The sequence below is a fragment of the Carettochelys insculpta genome, chromosome 1 (assembly GCF_033958435.1).
Source record: "Carettochelys insculpta isolate YL-2023 chromosome 1, ASM3395843v1, whole genome shotgun sequence".
NCBI lineage: Eukaryota > Metazoa > Chordata > Testudines > Carettochelyidae > Carettochelys > Carettochelys insculpta.
In genome coordinates this window covers 380,110,258-380,127,316 of record NC_134137.1, presented here as the reverse complement: position 1 = coordinate 380,127,316, position 17,059 = coordinate 380,110,258, and the positions used below count along the sequence as shown (strand labels likewise).

Genomic DNA, 17,059 nt, shown 5'->3' with positions numbered 1-17,059 from the left:
TGCAGCCATTGCACAGCCTAGAGTGATTTCACAGACTATTCCCAATTGGCTGCCAGGAGGGCAAGAGAGGCCTGTTATACCATTTCACAAGCTAGTGATACACCCCAGGGTGCACAGCTGCTGTGAAAGTCATTCTGATGACTTGAAGCCCTGGGTCTCAGCCCTCAATTTCTGGATCAGAGTTACACCTTCACACTAGTGAACATGGGTTACTTAGTGAAGAGAAGAAAAAACGTTGATAAAGTCGAAACATAAGTTACTATAAGTACTCCCTATGTTTCTCTATTCCTCAAAATGAAGTTCCCAGCTCACATGCCCGCTCAACATCAATTCCCTAAAGCAAAGGCTCTGAACAGTAGGAGTCAGCCTTAAAGAAAAGCCCAAGGTTGCAAGAGATGTTGATGAAATCTATCTTGGCTACTTATCTGACCCCTATCACAGTAGTGTCTGAGCACTACAATCTTCGATGCAGTTATCCGCCATCTTCCACGAAGTAGAGCATTACCGTAAACCCTCGATTTAATGGGCTAATGAGGGCAAGAGGTGTGTAATGCCAAAAATCCATTAAATGTAACTGGTTACACTGTATGACTATGCACTGACCTTCCCAGCCCATCACTCAGTCCTGTCCTCTGCACCCAGTCTTCCCTTTACTCCTCCTACACCATTCTTCTCCTCACACCTCCATCTTGCTCTCCCAATTACAGGGAGAGGAGCTGCATGCTGGCCTGGCTCCTTCCACCTCCCACAACTTGGCACACTCAGCGCTGTGGCTACTCCAGCCCCGAGTTGCCAACAAGAAGGCAGAGCACTGCTGCCAACACCAGCCTGCCAGTGGGCAGCAGCCTCCAATGCCATGGCTGCTGCTCAGCACCACTGCAAGCAGCAGTGGCCAGATGCCAACATGCTCCACGCACATGGGGCTGGGGGAGGTGAGCTCCCACACCCCACTCCAGCCCTCTTCACACACTCCAGCAGCTCCTCCAGTGCTGATGGCTCTGATGAGTCACCAGCATTTATTTTTGGGGGGGAGGGGGGTGCACAGTAAGCAGACAGCATCCATTATTTCTGAAGTCTGTTAAATTGGGGCCCACTAAATTGCGATTTTACTATACTAGTAGCCACATAGGACACCTACATGAGAGAGTAAGTGACTTGCCCAAGAGCACATAGGAAGTCTACAGCAAAGCTGTTATCAAGCCCAAGTCTCCCACAGCCCACACTAGTGCTCTAACCATTGGACTACATCTAAATACACACACACACAGGTTTTACTCGCACAAGGCCCTTTAGTGAGCATTAGCAAATGCTTTGCGTAATCACAATAAGAAAACTTCCATCTTGGTTAAGAGAACAGAAGTTTACAAAGTAAATCAACTAAAATTCAACTCCCATAGAACTTCACATGTAACTCATGTCTCATACCCTGATATTCTGCAACAGTTTCTTGTAAAAACACATATGCCAGTCTAACTTGCTCTCCAAAAGAAGTCATACAAACCTTATTCTACCTCAGAAAACTACATCACTTGTTCACAAAACAGATTTGAAATTTAAACTTCAAAAATGCACCAAGTTTATCCCAAACATTTAGCACACCCTAGAGCAACAAAATGGGGTGTTTGAGGATTTTATTCCCCTGGTTAGGTTGCATGTGTTCCCTTGTGTGCTGCAGACACACCAGGTGGTGCCTCAGTTTCCCTAGGCACACCATCAGTGGAGATGGGAGATTTGATGTGATGACTTCTCTCATACACAATGGGCATCCAGGCCATTTGAAACCAAGGCAACCAGGTGACACCTTTCTTCTCTAGGAAACAAGACAAAGGAAGGAGAGACCTGCTGCTTTGAATTGGAACTGGGCAGTTGAGTGGAGCAGTCTCTGCTGACATGAGAGGTAAGAAGCCCCCTGTTGCCCTTTCCTCAAGGCAGATTGTACTGACTGCTTCTGGTTTGTGCTACAAGTCTGCTCTATACTGTGTCCCTGTCTCCTAATAAACCACCTGTTCTACCTGCTAAATGAGTCAGACTGCAGATGGGAAGCAGGGCCTGATGACCCCCCCCCCCCATCCCGTGACATGAGGTGTCAGCAGTTGGATGTACTGCATCCCATGGATGGAACACCCAGCAGCGAGTGACTGGGGCACAGGAGAAAAGTGGGGATTAATGAGATCCAGATGTGCTGAAGGGCAGTAAGATGCAGTTCCTGGAGGCGGAGGAGCCAACATCTTAACCCAAGAGAAGGCCAAGTCATAGATTTATGAGCTCAACTTTAGATATGAACCAGCCTTGAGCAGTCTGCTATTCCACTTGATGCATTTTAAGGATAAATATGATAAAAGCCTCACTGCCCTCAACTGTACCATTCTGCACATGGAAGAGTTCCTTCCTGACCACTCCAGAGAATTAGTTCGTCTGCTGAAGCAGGACCCACACTTTCCCCCTTTAAATCATAGCTTGCAAAGCTACAATTGTTAGATCATAAAATTATCCAGTCATTGTTTTCATCTTGATAACCTCTGAGGTGATGGATGCCACAAGGATGATCACACTGCATAAAGTAGCATATATTTCTATTGGGTCTAAATTCACTGCCCTTCAGCTTCTATGCAGTGACCTCCTCAAAACAGCACTGCTGGCAGAAGCCACGGGCTGCAGTATGAAATTTAGAGCAGTAGTAGTCAACTTGCAACCCACAGAGGTTCTATGTGTAGCCCATGAGATATTTTGTTTACCACTGCCCAAGCACAGGGCTGCCAGATTCTACTGGCTTCCATTCATGCAGTTGTTTTCCCTACCAACATTACTAAAGAGAAACACATGAAGTGAGGTACTTGCTGACTGAACCACAGCACTGACTGGTGCAATCAGCACATCCCACAAATTCTAGGTACCCATTTGAAGTTAGCAAAACTACCCCTCCCTAAAGACCATCCTGTTTAGGACAATCCTGTGGCCCATTGAGATGGGGAGCCATTCATGTGGCTCACTCACTAGCCTAGGATGACCACTGCTGATTTAGAGTTTTAGTCTCACGTGCCCTGAAAGGAAAACTGCTGCAGCGGCTCCCCTAGCCTGCTCAGGCACCTTACCTCAGAGGAAGGGAAGAAGAAAGGGTCAAAACATCCAACAACGAAGAAATGATAGAACGAAATAAAAGCACATGCTTTGGTTTGGGGTGGAGAGTACATGAGTTTCCTCTGCCTGCTATTACCACCAAGGGTAGTAGCAGTAGCAGTAACCCTCCCCCCGTGCTGTGTTCAAACCTCAGTACCTAATCTGTCGGACAGATTCCATACAACTGAAAAACTGCTCTTAATACATACCAGGTAGGCTCTTCTAATCCACATCTGGTTTAGGACTGGGGCACCTTCTCCATCTGCAGAGCACTCCATCTTTAATGGCCTCTTACCATCAACCACGTAACAGGTTGCCAACAATATTTCAGATACTGTCTATTACAGTAGGACTTGAGGCATAAGTGAACTGGGTACTGTGCAAACTTTTTTAATTAGAGACATGCTTGATTCCACACTCAAACCGTTCAGCTGTTTTGTGACACTGTTCTAAGCTCTACAGACACAAGCCTGAAAAAAATCTCAACCCAGAGAGTGTTCAGAAGGGTTTAACTTGAGACTAAGGGCCAGCCCTACCACTGAGATCCACTCACTCTGGCAGATGAAGCAGGAAATCTGGTGCTCACATTCCTTAGGTTGCTGCTAGAGATCCCAGCAACTCAAAGCTGGTTAAAACCCTATATTTTTAACCTACGTACAGACCCTGTAGGGAGCTCCTGAAAGAGAAACAAGAAGCAAACTTTTTTCTGTTTTCGCCCAAAGGGGTGAAAGCTTTGAGAAGTCACTGGGTTAAGTCCCCTCATGGTAAAAAGCCCATATGAGCTGTGGTGAGCAAGATGAAGGTCCCTTCTTAGAACAAGGCTGAGGTGGCAACAACTTATGAACCATTCAGGAAGCAGAAATGCAAGTCTCCCCCAGAACACATCTACTGTGCTGCAGTTCCCAGGAGGGCACAGCAAGGCATCTGCACCAGGTCAGGGCCATTGCTCAGGTTCCACTAAGGCTCCGATTTGCACTATAATTGAAGTTGCACTAGTAATACTTGCTTCATCTGCACTAATCCAGCACTGCGCTCCTCAGGCCAGCCTAAGCAGGCTTCTTTGTTCTAAACATGTTTTGGAGAATGAGATGACGACCACTGAAAAAACTCCGTACCTCCATAGGTGAAGAGGCCGTGCCCAAACCTGCAAGTAATCTGACTAAGACAGAAGCTAGCACCTTGACTGGCCCCAGCTCCCACACACACCCCAGCCTGCACCTGAACAAGTCTGTTTTCCATCAAGCTCCTGATCCTCTCCCACAGCCCCAACCCAAAAAACAGATTTATATTTTGTGCTCCCTACTCTAACCAAGTTGCCATTTAAAAAAAAAACTAGCCTCCCTACAGTTTCCCAGACAACAGCAAAAGATCACATGTGGCAGCTTCAAGACCAGGGCTGGCTGCAAATAATACAGCTGGAGGTAGAGTGCAACCCTAAAGATAGGTGTCTCCCATCCCCACAACTGATCAATTTGAAACTGGATGTACACTGGACTCCCTCCTCAAGTTTCTCAGCCAACAAACAACACAGCTGTCTCCATCCCAAAGCTGCACCTGTCCATATCCCACTTCACCATTCTGCACCATTTGGTGCTCCCCACAGGCAGTCAGCCTTCAGATGCACCCAGGTTTGACTCACATAAAAGTAAAAGCTGAATACAAATACTGAAAACTTCACTGCCTTGGAACCACTTGTGTACAGCCAATGGTCAGCCTGCCAAGCCAGCAAGGTAAAGTACATACCCACCAGTCCTCTGATTCAGGCCTTTTGCTGCAAGTAGAGGGCATGCCCTCCCCACACCCTGGATATACCCACATTCAGATGACAGGACCAAATCACTGAGTACTTTCCAGGCATTCAGCCCTTGCGGGGAGGACGAGCACAAGTCCCAGCCCCCAGTCCTGCAATACTGAGAGATGCAACTATTCCTTTCCACATCCAAAGGCCTCCTTGCCTGCAGGAAAGCAGGCAAATTTCAGGCCCTGCTAGACACAGGGCAGGATGTTGCCAGTGGTTTACTTAGCTCCCCTTTCCTTTGCAACTCCTGCCTGTGATAAGCTGCTGGGGACCAGCTGTGGGTGTAGCATGCCAGAGATGATAGGAGCCATGCATTGAAGAACACATGGTTCACAGAATAGTGCCTTCCCCAGTGCCAAACACAGACAAGTCAGCAGGGGGTCACAAAAACGGCAGTCTCCTAAATGAACTAAGTAGCAGTGGCAGCCACACTTCCATGGACCACCTAATCTGTCCCCTTCCTTGCATGCTCCCTAACCATGACAAGTTGTAGGGTCTCGGCTGCAGCCTGGGAAAATGGGGCAACAGGAGTTTAGATCTCAAGGGTGGCACAGCAAAGCCATGGCAGGGAGTGAGGCACACAGGCAAAGAGGGAACAAGTGACAGGATGGTGCTGGACACAGATGGGAGAAGGCAGTACAGCCAGGGTGGGGGCACAGGGAGGGGTTACGACACTGGGGCAGGAACTCAGGATGCCTACAGCCAAGAGAGGGGGCCTGCAGTACCAGCACCACCAACCCAGGGAGGGCCCCCGTCGCCTAAGGGGCGGCGCAAGACCCAGTGTGGGGACGACATGGGCAGGGCTCAGGAAGGAGGGCTTGAGGGGCAGCGGGAGGGATACCAGGAAGTCAGGGCTTGGCTGGCCCCGGGAGAAGCAGGACGTGCTGGGCTCAGGTACGAGGGGGTGGGGGGCAGGGAGTCAGACCCTGTACCGAGGAACGGGGGAGAAGGGCTGAGGTGAGGGGGCTCGAGTCGTAGGACAGCCACTGGGGGGGGGGGACGCTCGGGGGGGGAGGTGACGCGGCTCAGGTGACGGGGCTCGGGGCTGAGGTGACGGGGCTCGGGGGGGAGAGGAGGGCTCAGGTGACGGGGCTCAGCGGGTGGGGGGGAGACGGGGCGGGAGGTGACGGGGCTCGGGGGGGAGGTGACGGGGCTGAGGTGACGGGGCTCAGCGGGGGGTGGGGGGAGACGGGGCGGGAGGTGACGCGGCTCAGGTGACGGGGCTCGGGGCTGAGGTGACGGGGCTCGGGGCTGAGGTGACGGGGCGGGAGGTGACGCGGCTCAGCGGGGGGTGGGGGGAGACGGGGCGGGAGGTGACGCGGCTCAGGTGACGGGGCTCGGGGCTAAGGTGACGGGGCTCGGGGGGGGGGGGGGAGAGGAGGGCTCAGGTGACGGGGCTCAGCGGGGGGGGGGGGAGACGGGGCGGGAGGTGACGCGGCTGAGGTGACGGGGCTCGGGGGGGGAGAGGAGGGCTCAGGTGACGGGGCTCAGCGGCGGGGGGGGGGGGGAGACGGGGCGGGAGGTGACGCGGCTCAGGTGACGGGGTTCGGGCCCCGGGGCCGGTCCCGGCTCTCACCATCTTGACGATGCCGCGCTGCACCGCGAGGGGCGCGGCGGGGCCGCTCTGGCCGGGGGCGGCGGAGGCCATGCTGGCCGGGCGGGACGGGCCGGGTCGAGTCGGGTCGTGCGGACGTGCTGAGGCGAAGGGAACGCGGAGCGGACGCAGCCGACTCTGGCGGCACTAACGGTGGGGGGAGGGGTAACCCGTGCCTCTCCTATTTATGCGTCGCTCCGCGCCGCGCAGGCGCGCTGAGCCCGGGACTCCCTCTGCAGGCCAATCAACAAAGCCTCCGTCTAGCCCCGCCCCTTCCCGCCAGGCCAATCAGCGCTGGGGACCTCACCATGAGTCTGATAGACCGTATTCACGATGACGTCACGGGTGCGAGGGCGGGGCTTCCGGGGCACACGGGGCAGGGACACGTCGGCAAAGGCTACACTGGCCCCACGTGTGCCCCAGTCTGTCCGGAGTGCTGCGGGAGGGGGGTTGGCTTCTCTGATTCCCCTCCCCCCGCTGCTCAGCCCGGACATGCTGCTCCACAGCACCTGCCTCCTACTCCTCGGCTCAGACCCCAGGACGAGTGGTCCCCGGAGTGATTCCCCCTAGCCCTCCCCAATGGGGGAATTCCCGCAGTGACCCACCACCCCAGTGCAACTGGTGTACCCCTCCGCTCAGCCCGTTGGACAGGGTGCCCCGGAGTGACCCCCGTCAGCACCTGCCCCCAACTTCTCAGCTCAGTCCGGCATGGGGGACCCCGGTGTGATACACACACACACACACACACACCGCGACGGGGGACATCCCAGCCTACCCCTCCCGTCAGTCGTTTGGCTAGGGAACCCTGAAGTGACCCTCCCGGCCGGGGGAAATCCTGGAGTGACTTACTGCCCCTAGGTTACCAGCCGCCTCTCCACTTCCCAAAACATAATGGTGGAGGGGTGGAATAAGTCAGTGATTAGAGCATTAGCCTTGTAAATAGCAATATAATATATGGAGACACAGCTCATAGAGCTGGGAGGGGACTTCTGGAGGTCACTGAGTCTAGTTCTCTGCTCTTTTGGCAGAACCATCCTTCACAGTTTAAGAATTGAAGCATTTATTTGTCCCAGATGGCTGCATCAAGGATTGAACTCACAATTCTGGATTTAGCAGGTTCCTACTCAAACACCTGGACTCTCCCTCCCTCCACAGCATCACTCTTCTGATAGCACTTCTGGAGGGGGCCTTGCAAGATTCTGGAGGCAGGTTAGCTTTTTAAAAAAATCGGTGAGGGATGGTGATAGGTCCTGCTGTGGGTGCGGGGAATGGGACTCTTTGGCCTCTCAAGGTCCCTTCCAGCTCTATGAGATATGTATATCTTCATGTTTCAAACTCAGCCGCTTGGATGGAGGACCTTGACATGACAACCCAGCTCATTGTTCAGGCCCTCATATAGGGGTATCCCAGAGTGACCCCTGCAGCCCACCCTGTTAGGTAAATTCTGGAGTGACACCCCACTGCCATGGGCTTTCCTGCCCAACACCCCACCTCAGCCCCTTGGATAGGGGACCCCACGTGACTCCCAGCTCATCACTCAGCCCCAGGAATAAGGAGACCCCGGAGTGACCATCACTTAGCCCCTGGTATTGGGGGATTCCAGAGTCCCAGGGCATGGGGGGACTCCAGAGTGACGCCCAACCACCTACCTCCCATCCCATCCCATGACTCTGTTCCAGGGTCAGGGGAACGCCAGTATCAACTCACCACTGCTGACCCCAGAGCTCAGTCCCCAGGACAGGGGACCTCCAGAGTAACACCCGCGACTCCCAGTACCTAGCTCCCTTGCAAGGGAGAGCACCTTCCCATCTCCCAGCCCCCAAACCAACCCTCCCAGCACCTGCCCTTCTCAGCCCCCAGGATAGGGGGACCTCAGAGTAAGCCCCCATGACCACTGTCCCCCACCAACTCCATGGTTCAGCCCTCAGGATGAGTGGACCCCAGGTGACTCCACCATATGCCCAACAGCCCACCTCACAGCTTAGCACCTATGACAGGTGATCCCTGGAGTGACCACCCTCTTAGAATCATAGAATCCTGGGGCTGGAAGGGACCTTAGGAGGTCATGTTGTCCAACCCCCTGCCTGAAGCAGGATCAACCCTAATTAAATCATCCCAGCCAGGGTTTTTTTCAACCTCTAGGGATGGATATTCCACCACTTCTCTAGGTAACACATTCCAGTGCTTCACCACCCTCCTGGAGAAATAGTTTTTCCTAATATCCAACCTACTCCTCCCACTCTGTAACTTCAGACAATTTCTTCTTTTTCTATCATCCATCATTCCTGAGAACAATATCTCTCCATCCTCTTTAGAGCTCCCCTTCAGGAAGTTGAAGGCTGCTATCAAATCCTCCCTCACTCTTCTCTTCTGCAAAGTAAATAAACCCAATCCCTCAGCCTCTCCTCACAGGTCATGTGCTACAGCCCCTTAATCATTTTCGTTGCCCTCTGCTGAACCCTCTTCAATTCATCCACATCTTTTCTATACTGGGAGGCCCAGAACTGGGTGCAATACTCCAGATGTGGCCTCACCAGTGTCAAATAGAGGGGAATGATAACTTCTCTAGATCTGCTGGAAATGCTTCTCCTAATGCACCCCAATATGCCATTAGCCTTCTTGGCTACAAGGGCACACTGTTTACTGATATCCAGCCTTTCATCCACCACAATCCCCAGATCCTTTTCTGCTGCACTGCTACTTAGCCAGTCAGTCCCCAGCCTATAACAGTGCTTGGGATTCTTCTGTTCCAAGTGCAGGACTCTGCACTTGTCCTTGTTGAACGTCATCAGATGTCTTTTGGCCCAATCCTCCAGTTTATCTAAGTCACTCTGGACCCTATCTCTACCCTCCAATGTATCTACCTCTTCCAGCACCTTCACAGCACCTAACCCCACTGTAAGTGAAAGGACCTATCTGTGCAAACCTCCCTCAACTCAGCCCATGACTCAACACTGGGGGAAAAATCAGGGACTCCAAAGTAACAACTCCAACAGTTTCCCCCAGAAGAGGCAATGACCTGTTCAAATTCAATAACCTCCAGTCCACCCCACCATTCAGTACTTGGGAACGAGGGGAGACCCCAGTGTAGTAGCACCATACCTATAAAACCCCATCCCTCAGAAAGGGAGAGCACTTAATTATCTAACACCCCCACCTCCTCCTGATACCTCATGAGAAGTGGGACCCCAAAGTAACCCCTGTCCTCCCCTTCTTCACCCTATTTTTCCCCAAAGGAGGGGAAAGGGCCTGCCCCCATGCCCTCACATTCCCCCTACACCACAACTTAGCACATGAGTTCAGTTCATAGAATTATAGAATCACAGGGCTGGAAGGGACCTCAGGAAGTCATCTAGTCCAGCCCCCTCCTTCAAGCAGGATCAACCCTAAGTCATCGCAGCCAGGATCTCGTCAAGCCTTGTCAGTTCCCCAAGAGGAGAAAATGACTAGCATTCACCACCTCTGACCTGCCCCAGCTCAAACCCCAATCAGTCCCTCAGACATTCCCAGTTCCCTTTAAAGAGTCACCCTCTTCACAGCTCAGCAGAGGTGGGGATCCCAGATAGACTTCCCTTTCCCACCTTCTGGATCCCACTCACCGGGAGAGCAAAGGACCCTACCTGAAATCCAGCAGTGATAACAGATATCCTGTTGGGATCCGAGTAGTGGGCAGCTCCAAGATCGTCTGCAGTTAAAAGATTCCCTGCGACAGGGGGATCCACTGGGCTCAGGAACACGAGTAATTTCTGGGGACAAGTGAAAAGAAAACAGGAACAGGTACAGAGATCATAGAGTTAAAATGAAGATGCTGAAAGGGTACTCTGAGCAGAGAGCCCCTGACAGCACCCACTGCTCCCCAAAGGCATTGGGGGAGCCAGCGGGCACCGCCCAGTGGAACTCTGCCCCGATGCATGAACAGATAGTGGAGGAGTGAAAGTAGGCTGCACAGTCACAGGCTCTTTCACTAGGCACGCTCCTCTCCCTGCTCTTGTAAATGGCCACCTTGGCCATAGCCAGGAGGAGGATGACGAGGAAGTCCCACAACTTTGTGGGGCCACGGATGGGGTGTGCAAGGAACAGCAGGTGTGGGGAGATGCAACCAGAATCTCAACGTGAGGAGCCAGAAGAGGGGCTGTAGCCTGGCACATTCAAGATAGAGGTGCACTGGGTCTCCCTCATGCCACAAAAGGAACAAGTGTCAGGGATGGGGTGAACTGCACCATGGAGGATCTTCCAGACAATGTTCCTGGTGAGCCAGAGGACCACGGTGGAATACAGACTAGCCCACCGGGCTTCCCACCCTCTTCGGCTTATAAGAACTCCCACCACTGGGTGTCTGGGCAGGACAAGAAGGTGAGAAAGTGGAGTGCGTAACACACAAGTGTGTGCAGAGCCATCTTGGCACCGTTGGAAAGGGGACTGGCTGCAGTGCATGCAGACAGCTCGGATGATGAGGAGGGAGGCTGCTGGGAAGGCATATGGGGCCTGGAGCCTATGGAGAGATCTGTGGGGGGGCAGGGTGAGAGGTCATTGTACACCCTCTCACAAGACATTGTTGAGGTAAACTTGAGCAGCAGGCATTAAAGCATTCCTCACCTGCCAAAGTATGTGCTGGGGAGTACAGTGGGTGGAGAGCCAGGACCAGGACCAGCCTCTGTGGCACTGAAGACTCCACCACCTGCACTTGGAGACATGGACTGAGTAGCAGGGGCTTCACAAGAAGGTCTGCCCCTATGGACCTGGTTGCTGAAAGCGGCTTCCGGGTGTGATAATAGAGATGGGATACACTAGAACTTTCTCAACACATGCCTCTGGCCAGCTATCTCCCTGAACCCTGTCTAAGATCGCCCGTATGAAGCACTGTTGCTCATCCTAGTTGAGGAATGCAAAAGAAGATGAGCTTGAACAGCAGCAACCTCCACCCAAAGCCCCAGCTCCAAGGGGTTTCAGTTTCCATTTTGCACCCAGTTCTAAGGGAATGAACAGAACAGGGCACTTCGACGTATTCATAAATGATCTGAAAATCAAGGAAGCAGTCCTGTAGCACCTTAAAGACTAACAATATCATTTGTTAGGCGATGAGCTTTCATGGGACAGACCCTCTTCTTCAGATCTGGAGGATCCTAATAACTGATAAGTGAGATGAAAAGAATTTAAAAGAAAGGTAGAAAAAAATGAAATAAAAATTGGCGAATCAGCGAGATAGGACAGAAGGAAGCTGGTGGGGAAGGGGGAAGAAAAAATGTTTCTACAAGTATCTATTAAGTGGTCAGCCTGGGGTCACTGCGAGTATCAAAGGGGGGGAATTGTCCTTGTAATGCGTAAGGTAATCGATATCTGTGTTGAGTCTGAGGTAATAAGTATCAAACTTGAGAATAAATTCTAATTCAGACATCTCCTTTTGTAATCTGGTGTTAGAGTCTCCTTGTTTCAGAATGCACATGGTTAAGTTTTGGACACTAAGACCTGCTAAACTGAAATTCTCACTCACTGGTTTATGTGTATTCAGATTCCTAATGTCTGATTTGTGTCCTTTCATTCTTTGGCGAAGTGCTTGTCCAGTTTCTCCAGTATACATAGCAGAGGGGCACATGACAGCATATATCACATCAGTGGAAGTGTAGAAATATGAGCCTCTGATCGTGAAACTGACGTGGTTAGGCCCAGTGATGTTGATATGGAAAAGGCAGTGAAGAGTAAGGTGGCAACATTTGCAGATGACACACAATTACCCGAGATCATTAATTCCAGAGTTGAATGCAAAGAGTTACAAAGGGATCCCACAAAACTGGGAGATTGGGCAACACAACAAAATGGCAGATGAAATTCACCGTTTATCAGTGCAAAGTAATAGCTGGCCTATGGAACGGCTTCCGTATGCAGAGGGATTTAAAACAAAGGCATCATTACACTTAGAAAAGAGTTGACAAAGTGGGGGTAGGACAGGGATCATTAAAATCATGACTGGTGTCACAACAGTGAATAGGGAAGTATTATTTACCACTTCAGCTAACACATGACCCAGTGGTCAGACAATTAACTTAATAGGCAAATAAACTAAAGGAAGTTCTTCACACCACACGGTCAACTGCTGCGAAGGCCAAAACTATAACACTGGTCAAAAAAGAACCAGACAAATTCATGGAGGATAGGTACACCAGTGGCGATTAGCCAGATAGTGAGGGAGACAGCCCTATGCTCTGTGCATCCCTAAATTGATCAATGCCAGATGCTAGGACAGGGCCATGGAATGTATCACTGGGTAACTGAAGCTATGTGATCTAAATTTGGCTCTGGATAGAACACTGCATGCTGGGAACTGTAGTCTCTATAAGCTGCAACTCTATGACATAATTGGTACTACAGAGAGTGGGATAACAGACATGACTGGAATATTGGTATAGAAGAGTACAGGTTACTCAGGAAGGATAGGCAGAGTACACAGGGAGGAGGTGTTGCCTTATATATTAAAAATGTTCACACTTGGACTGATGTGGAGATGGATGCAAGAGACAAACAGGTTGAGACTCTCTGGATTAGGTTAAAAGAAGTAGAAAACAAGGGTGATGTTATGATAGGGTCTACTACAGACCAGGTAGAAGAGGCGGATGAGGGTTTTTCTAAACAACTAACAAAATAATCCAAAACACAGGATTTGGTGGTGATGGGGGACTTCATCTATCCCAACATATGTTGGAAAACTAATACAAAGGGGCAAGGACTATCCAGAAAGTTATTGGACTGCATGGACGACAATATTTTTATTTCAGGAGGTAGAAAAAGCTACTGGGGGGAAGCAGTTCTAGATTTTATTTTAATAAATAGGGAGGAACTCATTGAGACTATGAAAATAAAAAGTAGCTTGGAATAAGTGACCATGAAATCATAGAGTTCATGATTCTAAGCAATAATGAAAGAGAGAATAGCAAAATAAAGACAATGGATTTCAGGAAAGCAACTCAGAGAGCTGGTAGATAAGGTTGCACAGGAAGCAAGACTAAGAGAAAAAAGCAACTGAAGACAGTTGACAGTTTTTCAAAGGGACTTTATTAAGGGCCCAAAAGCAAGCTATACTGCTGCATAGGAAAGCTAGAAAGTATGGTAAAAGGCTGTCTTGGCTTAGCCAGGAGATCTTGCAGGATCTCAAAATCAAAAAAGTGGAGATTACGAGAAATTACAAAAGGTGAATATAAGCAAACAATACATGTGTGCAGGGGCAAGATTAGAAAGGCCAAAGCACAAAATGAGCTTAAACTAGCTAGAGATGTAAAAAGTAACAGCAAGTCATTCTATAAATATTTTTGAAGCAAGAGAAGACCGAGGACATGGTAGGCCCACTACTCAGTGAGAAGGGAGAAACCGCATCAGGAAACTTGGAAATTACCAAGGTGCTTAGTGACTTCTTTGTTTTGGTCTTCACCAAGAAGACTGAAGCAGAAATGCAGAACATAATGCATGCTAATGGGAAGGGAGCAAGTTTAGAGGATGAAATGAAAAAAGAACAAGTTAAAAATTACTTAGTAAAATTAGATGTCTGCAAGTCACCAGGGCTGATGAAATGCATCCTAGAGTACTTAAAGAGCTGATAAAGGAGGTTTCTGAGCCTTTAGCTATCATCTTACAAAAGTCCTAGAAGTCAGGAGAGATTCCAGAAGACCGGTAAAGGGCAAACATAACGCCGATCTATTCAAAGAACAACCCCGGAAAAAAGAACAAACCAGGAAACTACAGACCAGTCAGTTGAACTGCTGTGCCAGGAAAGATAATGGAGCAAATAATTAAGGAATTCATCTGCAAACATCTGGAAGAAAATAAGGTGATAGGTAATAGCCATCATGGATTTGTAAAGAACATATCATGCCATACCAATCAGATAGCTTTTTTTTAAAAGATAACAAATCTTGTGGATAAAGGAGAAGTGGTGGACGTGGTATACTTAGACTTTAGTAAGGAATTTGATATGGTCTTGCATGATCATCTTATCAATAAACTAAGCAAATTCAACTTAGATGGGGCCACTATAAGGTGGGTGCATAACTGGCTGGATAACCGTTCTCAGTGGGTAGTTATTAATGGTTCGCAGTCACACTGGAAAGGTATAACAAGTAGGGTTCCACAGGGATCTGTTTTGGACTGCTTTTATTGAATATTTTCTTCAATGATTTAGATATTGGCATAGAGAGTACACTTATTAAGTTTGCAGATGATACCAAGCTGGGAGGGGTTGCAACTGCTTTGGAGGATGGGCTCATAATTCAAAATGACCTGGACAAACTGGAGAAATGGTCTGAGATAAACAGGATGAAGTTTAATAAGGGCAAATGCAAAGTACTCCACTTAGGAACAATCAGCTTCATACATATATAATGGGAAGCGACTGTCTAGGAAGGAGCACTGCAGAAAGGGGTCATAGTGGACCACAAGCTAAATATGAGTCAACAGTATGATGCTGTTGCACAAAAAGCAAACAAGATTCTGGGCTGCATTAACAAGTGTGTTGTAAGCAAGACACGAGAGGTCATTCTCCTGCTTTACACTGCGCTGACTAGGCCTTAGTTGGAGTTTTGTGTCCTGTTCTAGGCATCACATTTCAAGAAAGATGTGGAGAAATTGGAGAAGGTCCAGAGAAGCGCAACAAGAATGATTACAGGTCTAAAGAACATGAGCTATGAGGGAAGAATGAAAGAACTGGGCTTGTTTAGTTTAAAAAAGAGAAAATTTAGCGGGGACATAGTAGCAGTTTTCAAGTACCTTAAAGAGGGTTACAGGGAGGAGGGAGAAAAATTGTTCTCCTTTTCCTCTGAGGACAGGACAAGAAGCAAAGGAATTAAACTGCAGCAGGGGAGATTTATATTGGACCGTAGGAAAAACATCTTAAATGTCAAGGTAGTTAAATACTGGAATAAATTACCTGTGGAGGTTGTGGAATCTCCATCACTGGAGATTATTAAGAGCAGGTTAGATAGACACCTATCGTGGATGGTCTAGATGGTGGTTGGTCCTGCTGAGAGGGCACGGAACTGGACTTGATGACCTGTTGAGGTCCCTTCCAGTTCTAGTGTTCTATGATTCTATGATTTTATTAAAGACGAGGGTGTGTTCTTTTCATTCCCTGTGAAGCATTTGGCATTGGTCACTGTCAGAAGACAGGAAAGTGGGCTAGATAGACCATTGTTCTGTCCCAGTTGTTCACACCAAAGTTCTAACATTTGGCTTACTCCCCAAATTCTCAGAGACAGGTTCAGGGAGAAGAGAAGGGAAATTTGAGAATTTCTATGTTCCCAATTACTGGTCCATGGCTCAGGTAACGTAATTCAGGTTTATGTGGCTGGTACCCTGAGCATCCTTCCAGGCTTTGGTGATGAGAGCTTGCCTACTTCCCATTCAGTCTGAAACAACAGCTGCTGCTCCTCACTTATCACAAAACAGGGTTGTGGAGTTGAACACAGGTGGCAGGAGTGAAATCAGGAGCTGTGGCCACCGGCTGATGAAACAGAAGCCTTACGCTGCTGAGCTAGCCCAGGGTGCCGGACAGCTGTCTTAAAGCTACTTGTTTTAGATAGGTGAAGTAACACCCTGCCTGCTTCCATCCACTCCTATCACCTTTATCCCCTAGCACCCTCTGGTGTGGGAAGAGGCTGCACTTCCTGTTGCCAAGTTTGTACATCTTCACCCATGCATTGTTACATGCACTACAGTGGCATTTAGAAGCCCCCCCTAAGAAAAGGGCCCCTCAGATCTGGGCACAGTACAAACACACCGGAAGAGAGTCCTTGTCCCAAAGCAATTACCGTCTAAATCGACAAGACAAAGGACAGGTGAGAGGGGACGTGGAGGGGAAGTGACTTGCCCCATTTGCACACATGCACGTCACATGTTGATTGTACTGAAGTATCCAGATGTGAAAGCAGCTGCACTTTTACTCAAGCTACTTTTTGCGTATTTTTTCCACCTCTGCCTTCTTGTCTTGAATAGGGTTGCAGCACAGAGACCCATGTTCCCTCAAATTTTTTCTGTTCATGGTTGGAATATATTTTATGTGCCTCATGACATGTTCGGATATGCACCACCAGTAGAAACACAGGCTGCCAGCTGTGGGTGCTCTGCTAAGCAGCTGAGTGACACCTGAACTCTCCTGAGTGGCTGTCCAAGCACTCAGCTTACAGGAAACATTGATGGAGACCACAGTTCTCAGCATGCAGTGCTATATCTTGAGTCGTATTAGTTAAGTTAAGGTCCAGAGGAAGTAGTTGCATGCTGGGATTTGTAGTCTGAAGACAAGTAATGTTTAGTGCCAAAGTACTGAATTATGCAAGCAATGCTTTTGGCACCCTTGGCTTAGACACACACTACAGAGGAAATCTGTGTTTGAACTTTCTTTTGAATTCAGACTCATTTTCCATGTTGTATGTTCGCTCCTGGACATTTTCCAAAAGGGACAGACTGATGCTGCATTCCTAGTTTTTGGATGCATATTCTGACATACAGAGCTGACTCTTGGGAAGACTCTTTCCTCCTTCGGGGTCCTACCCCTCATCCTATTACCTGGG

At 49.4% G+C, this 17,059-nt stretch overlaps 1 protein-coding gene across 1 annotated transcript in view; it reads right to left on the bottom strand.

Moving 5' to 3' along the window:
* Nucleotides 1-6,679, bottom strand: part of SND1 (staphylococcal nuclease and tudor domain containing 1) — a 466,768-nt gene extending 460,089 nt beyond the window's left edge. The window contains exon 1 of the mRNA XM_074976653.1: nt 6,492-6,679. Within this exon, the coding sequence (XP_074832754.1) occupies nt 6,492-6,563 (72 nt within the window). The 5' untranslated portion in view covers nt 6,564-6,679. The remainder of the gene's footprint in view (nt 1-6,491) is intronic.
* Between the last annotated feature and the right edge of the window lie 10,380 nt (nt 6,680-17,059).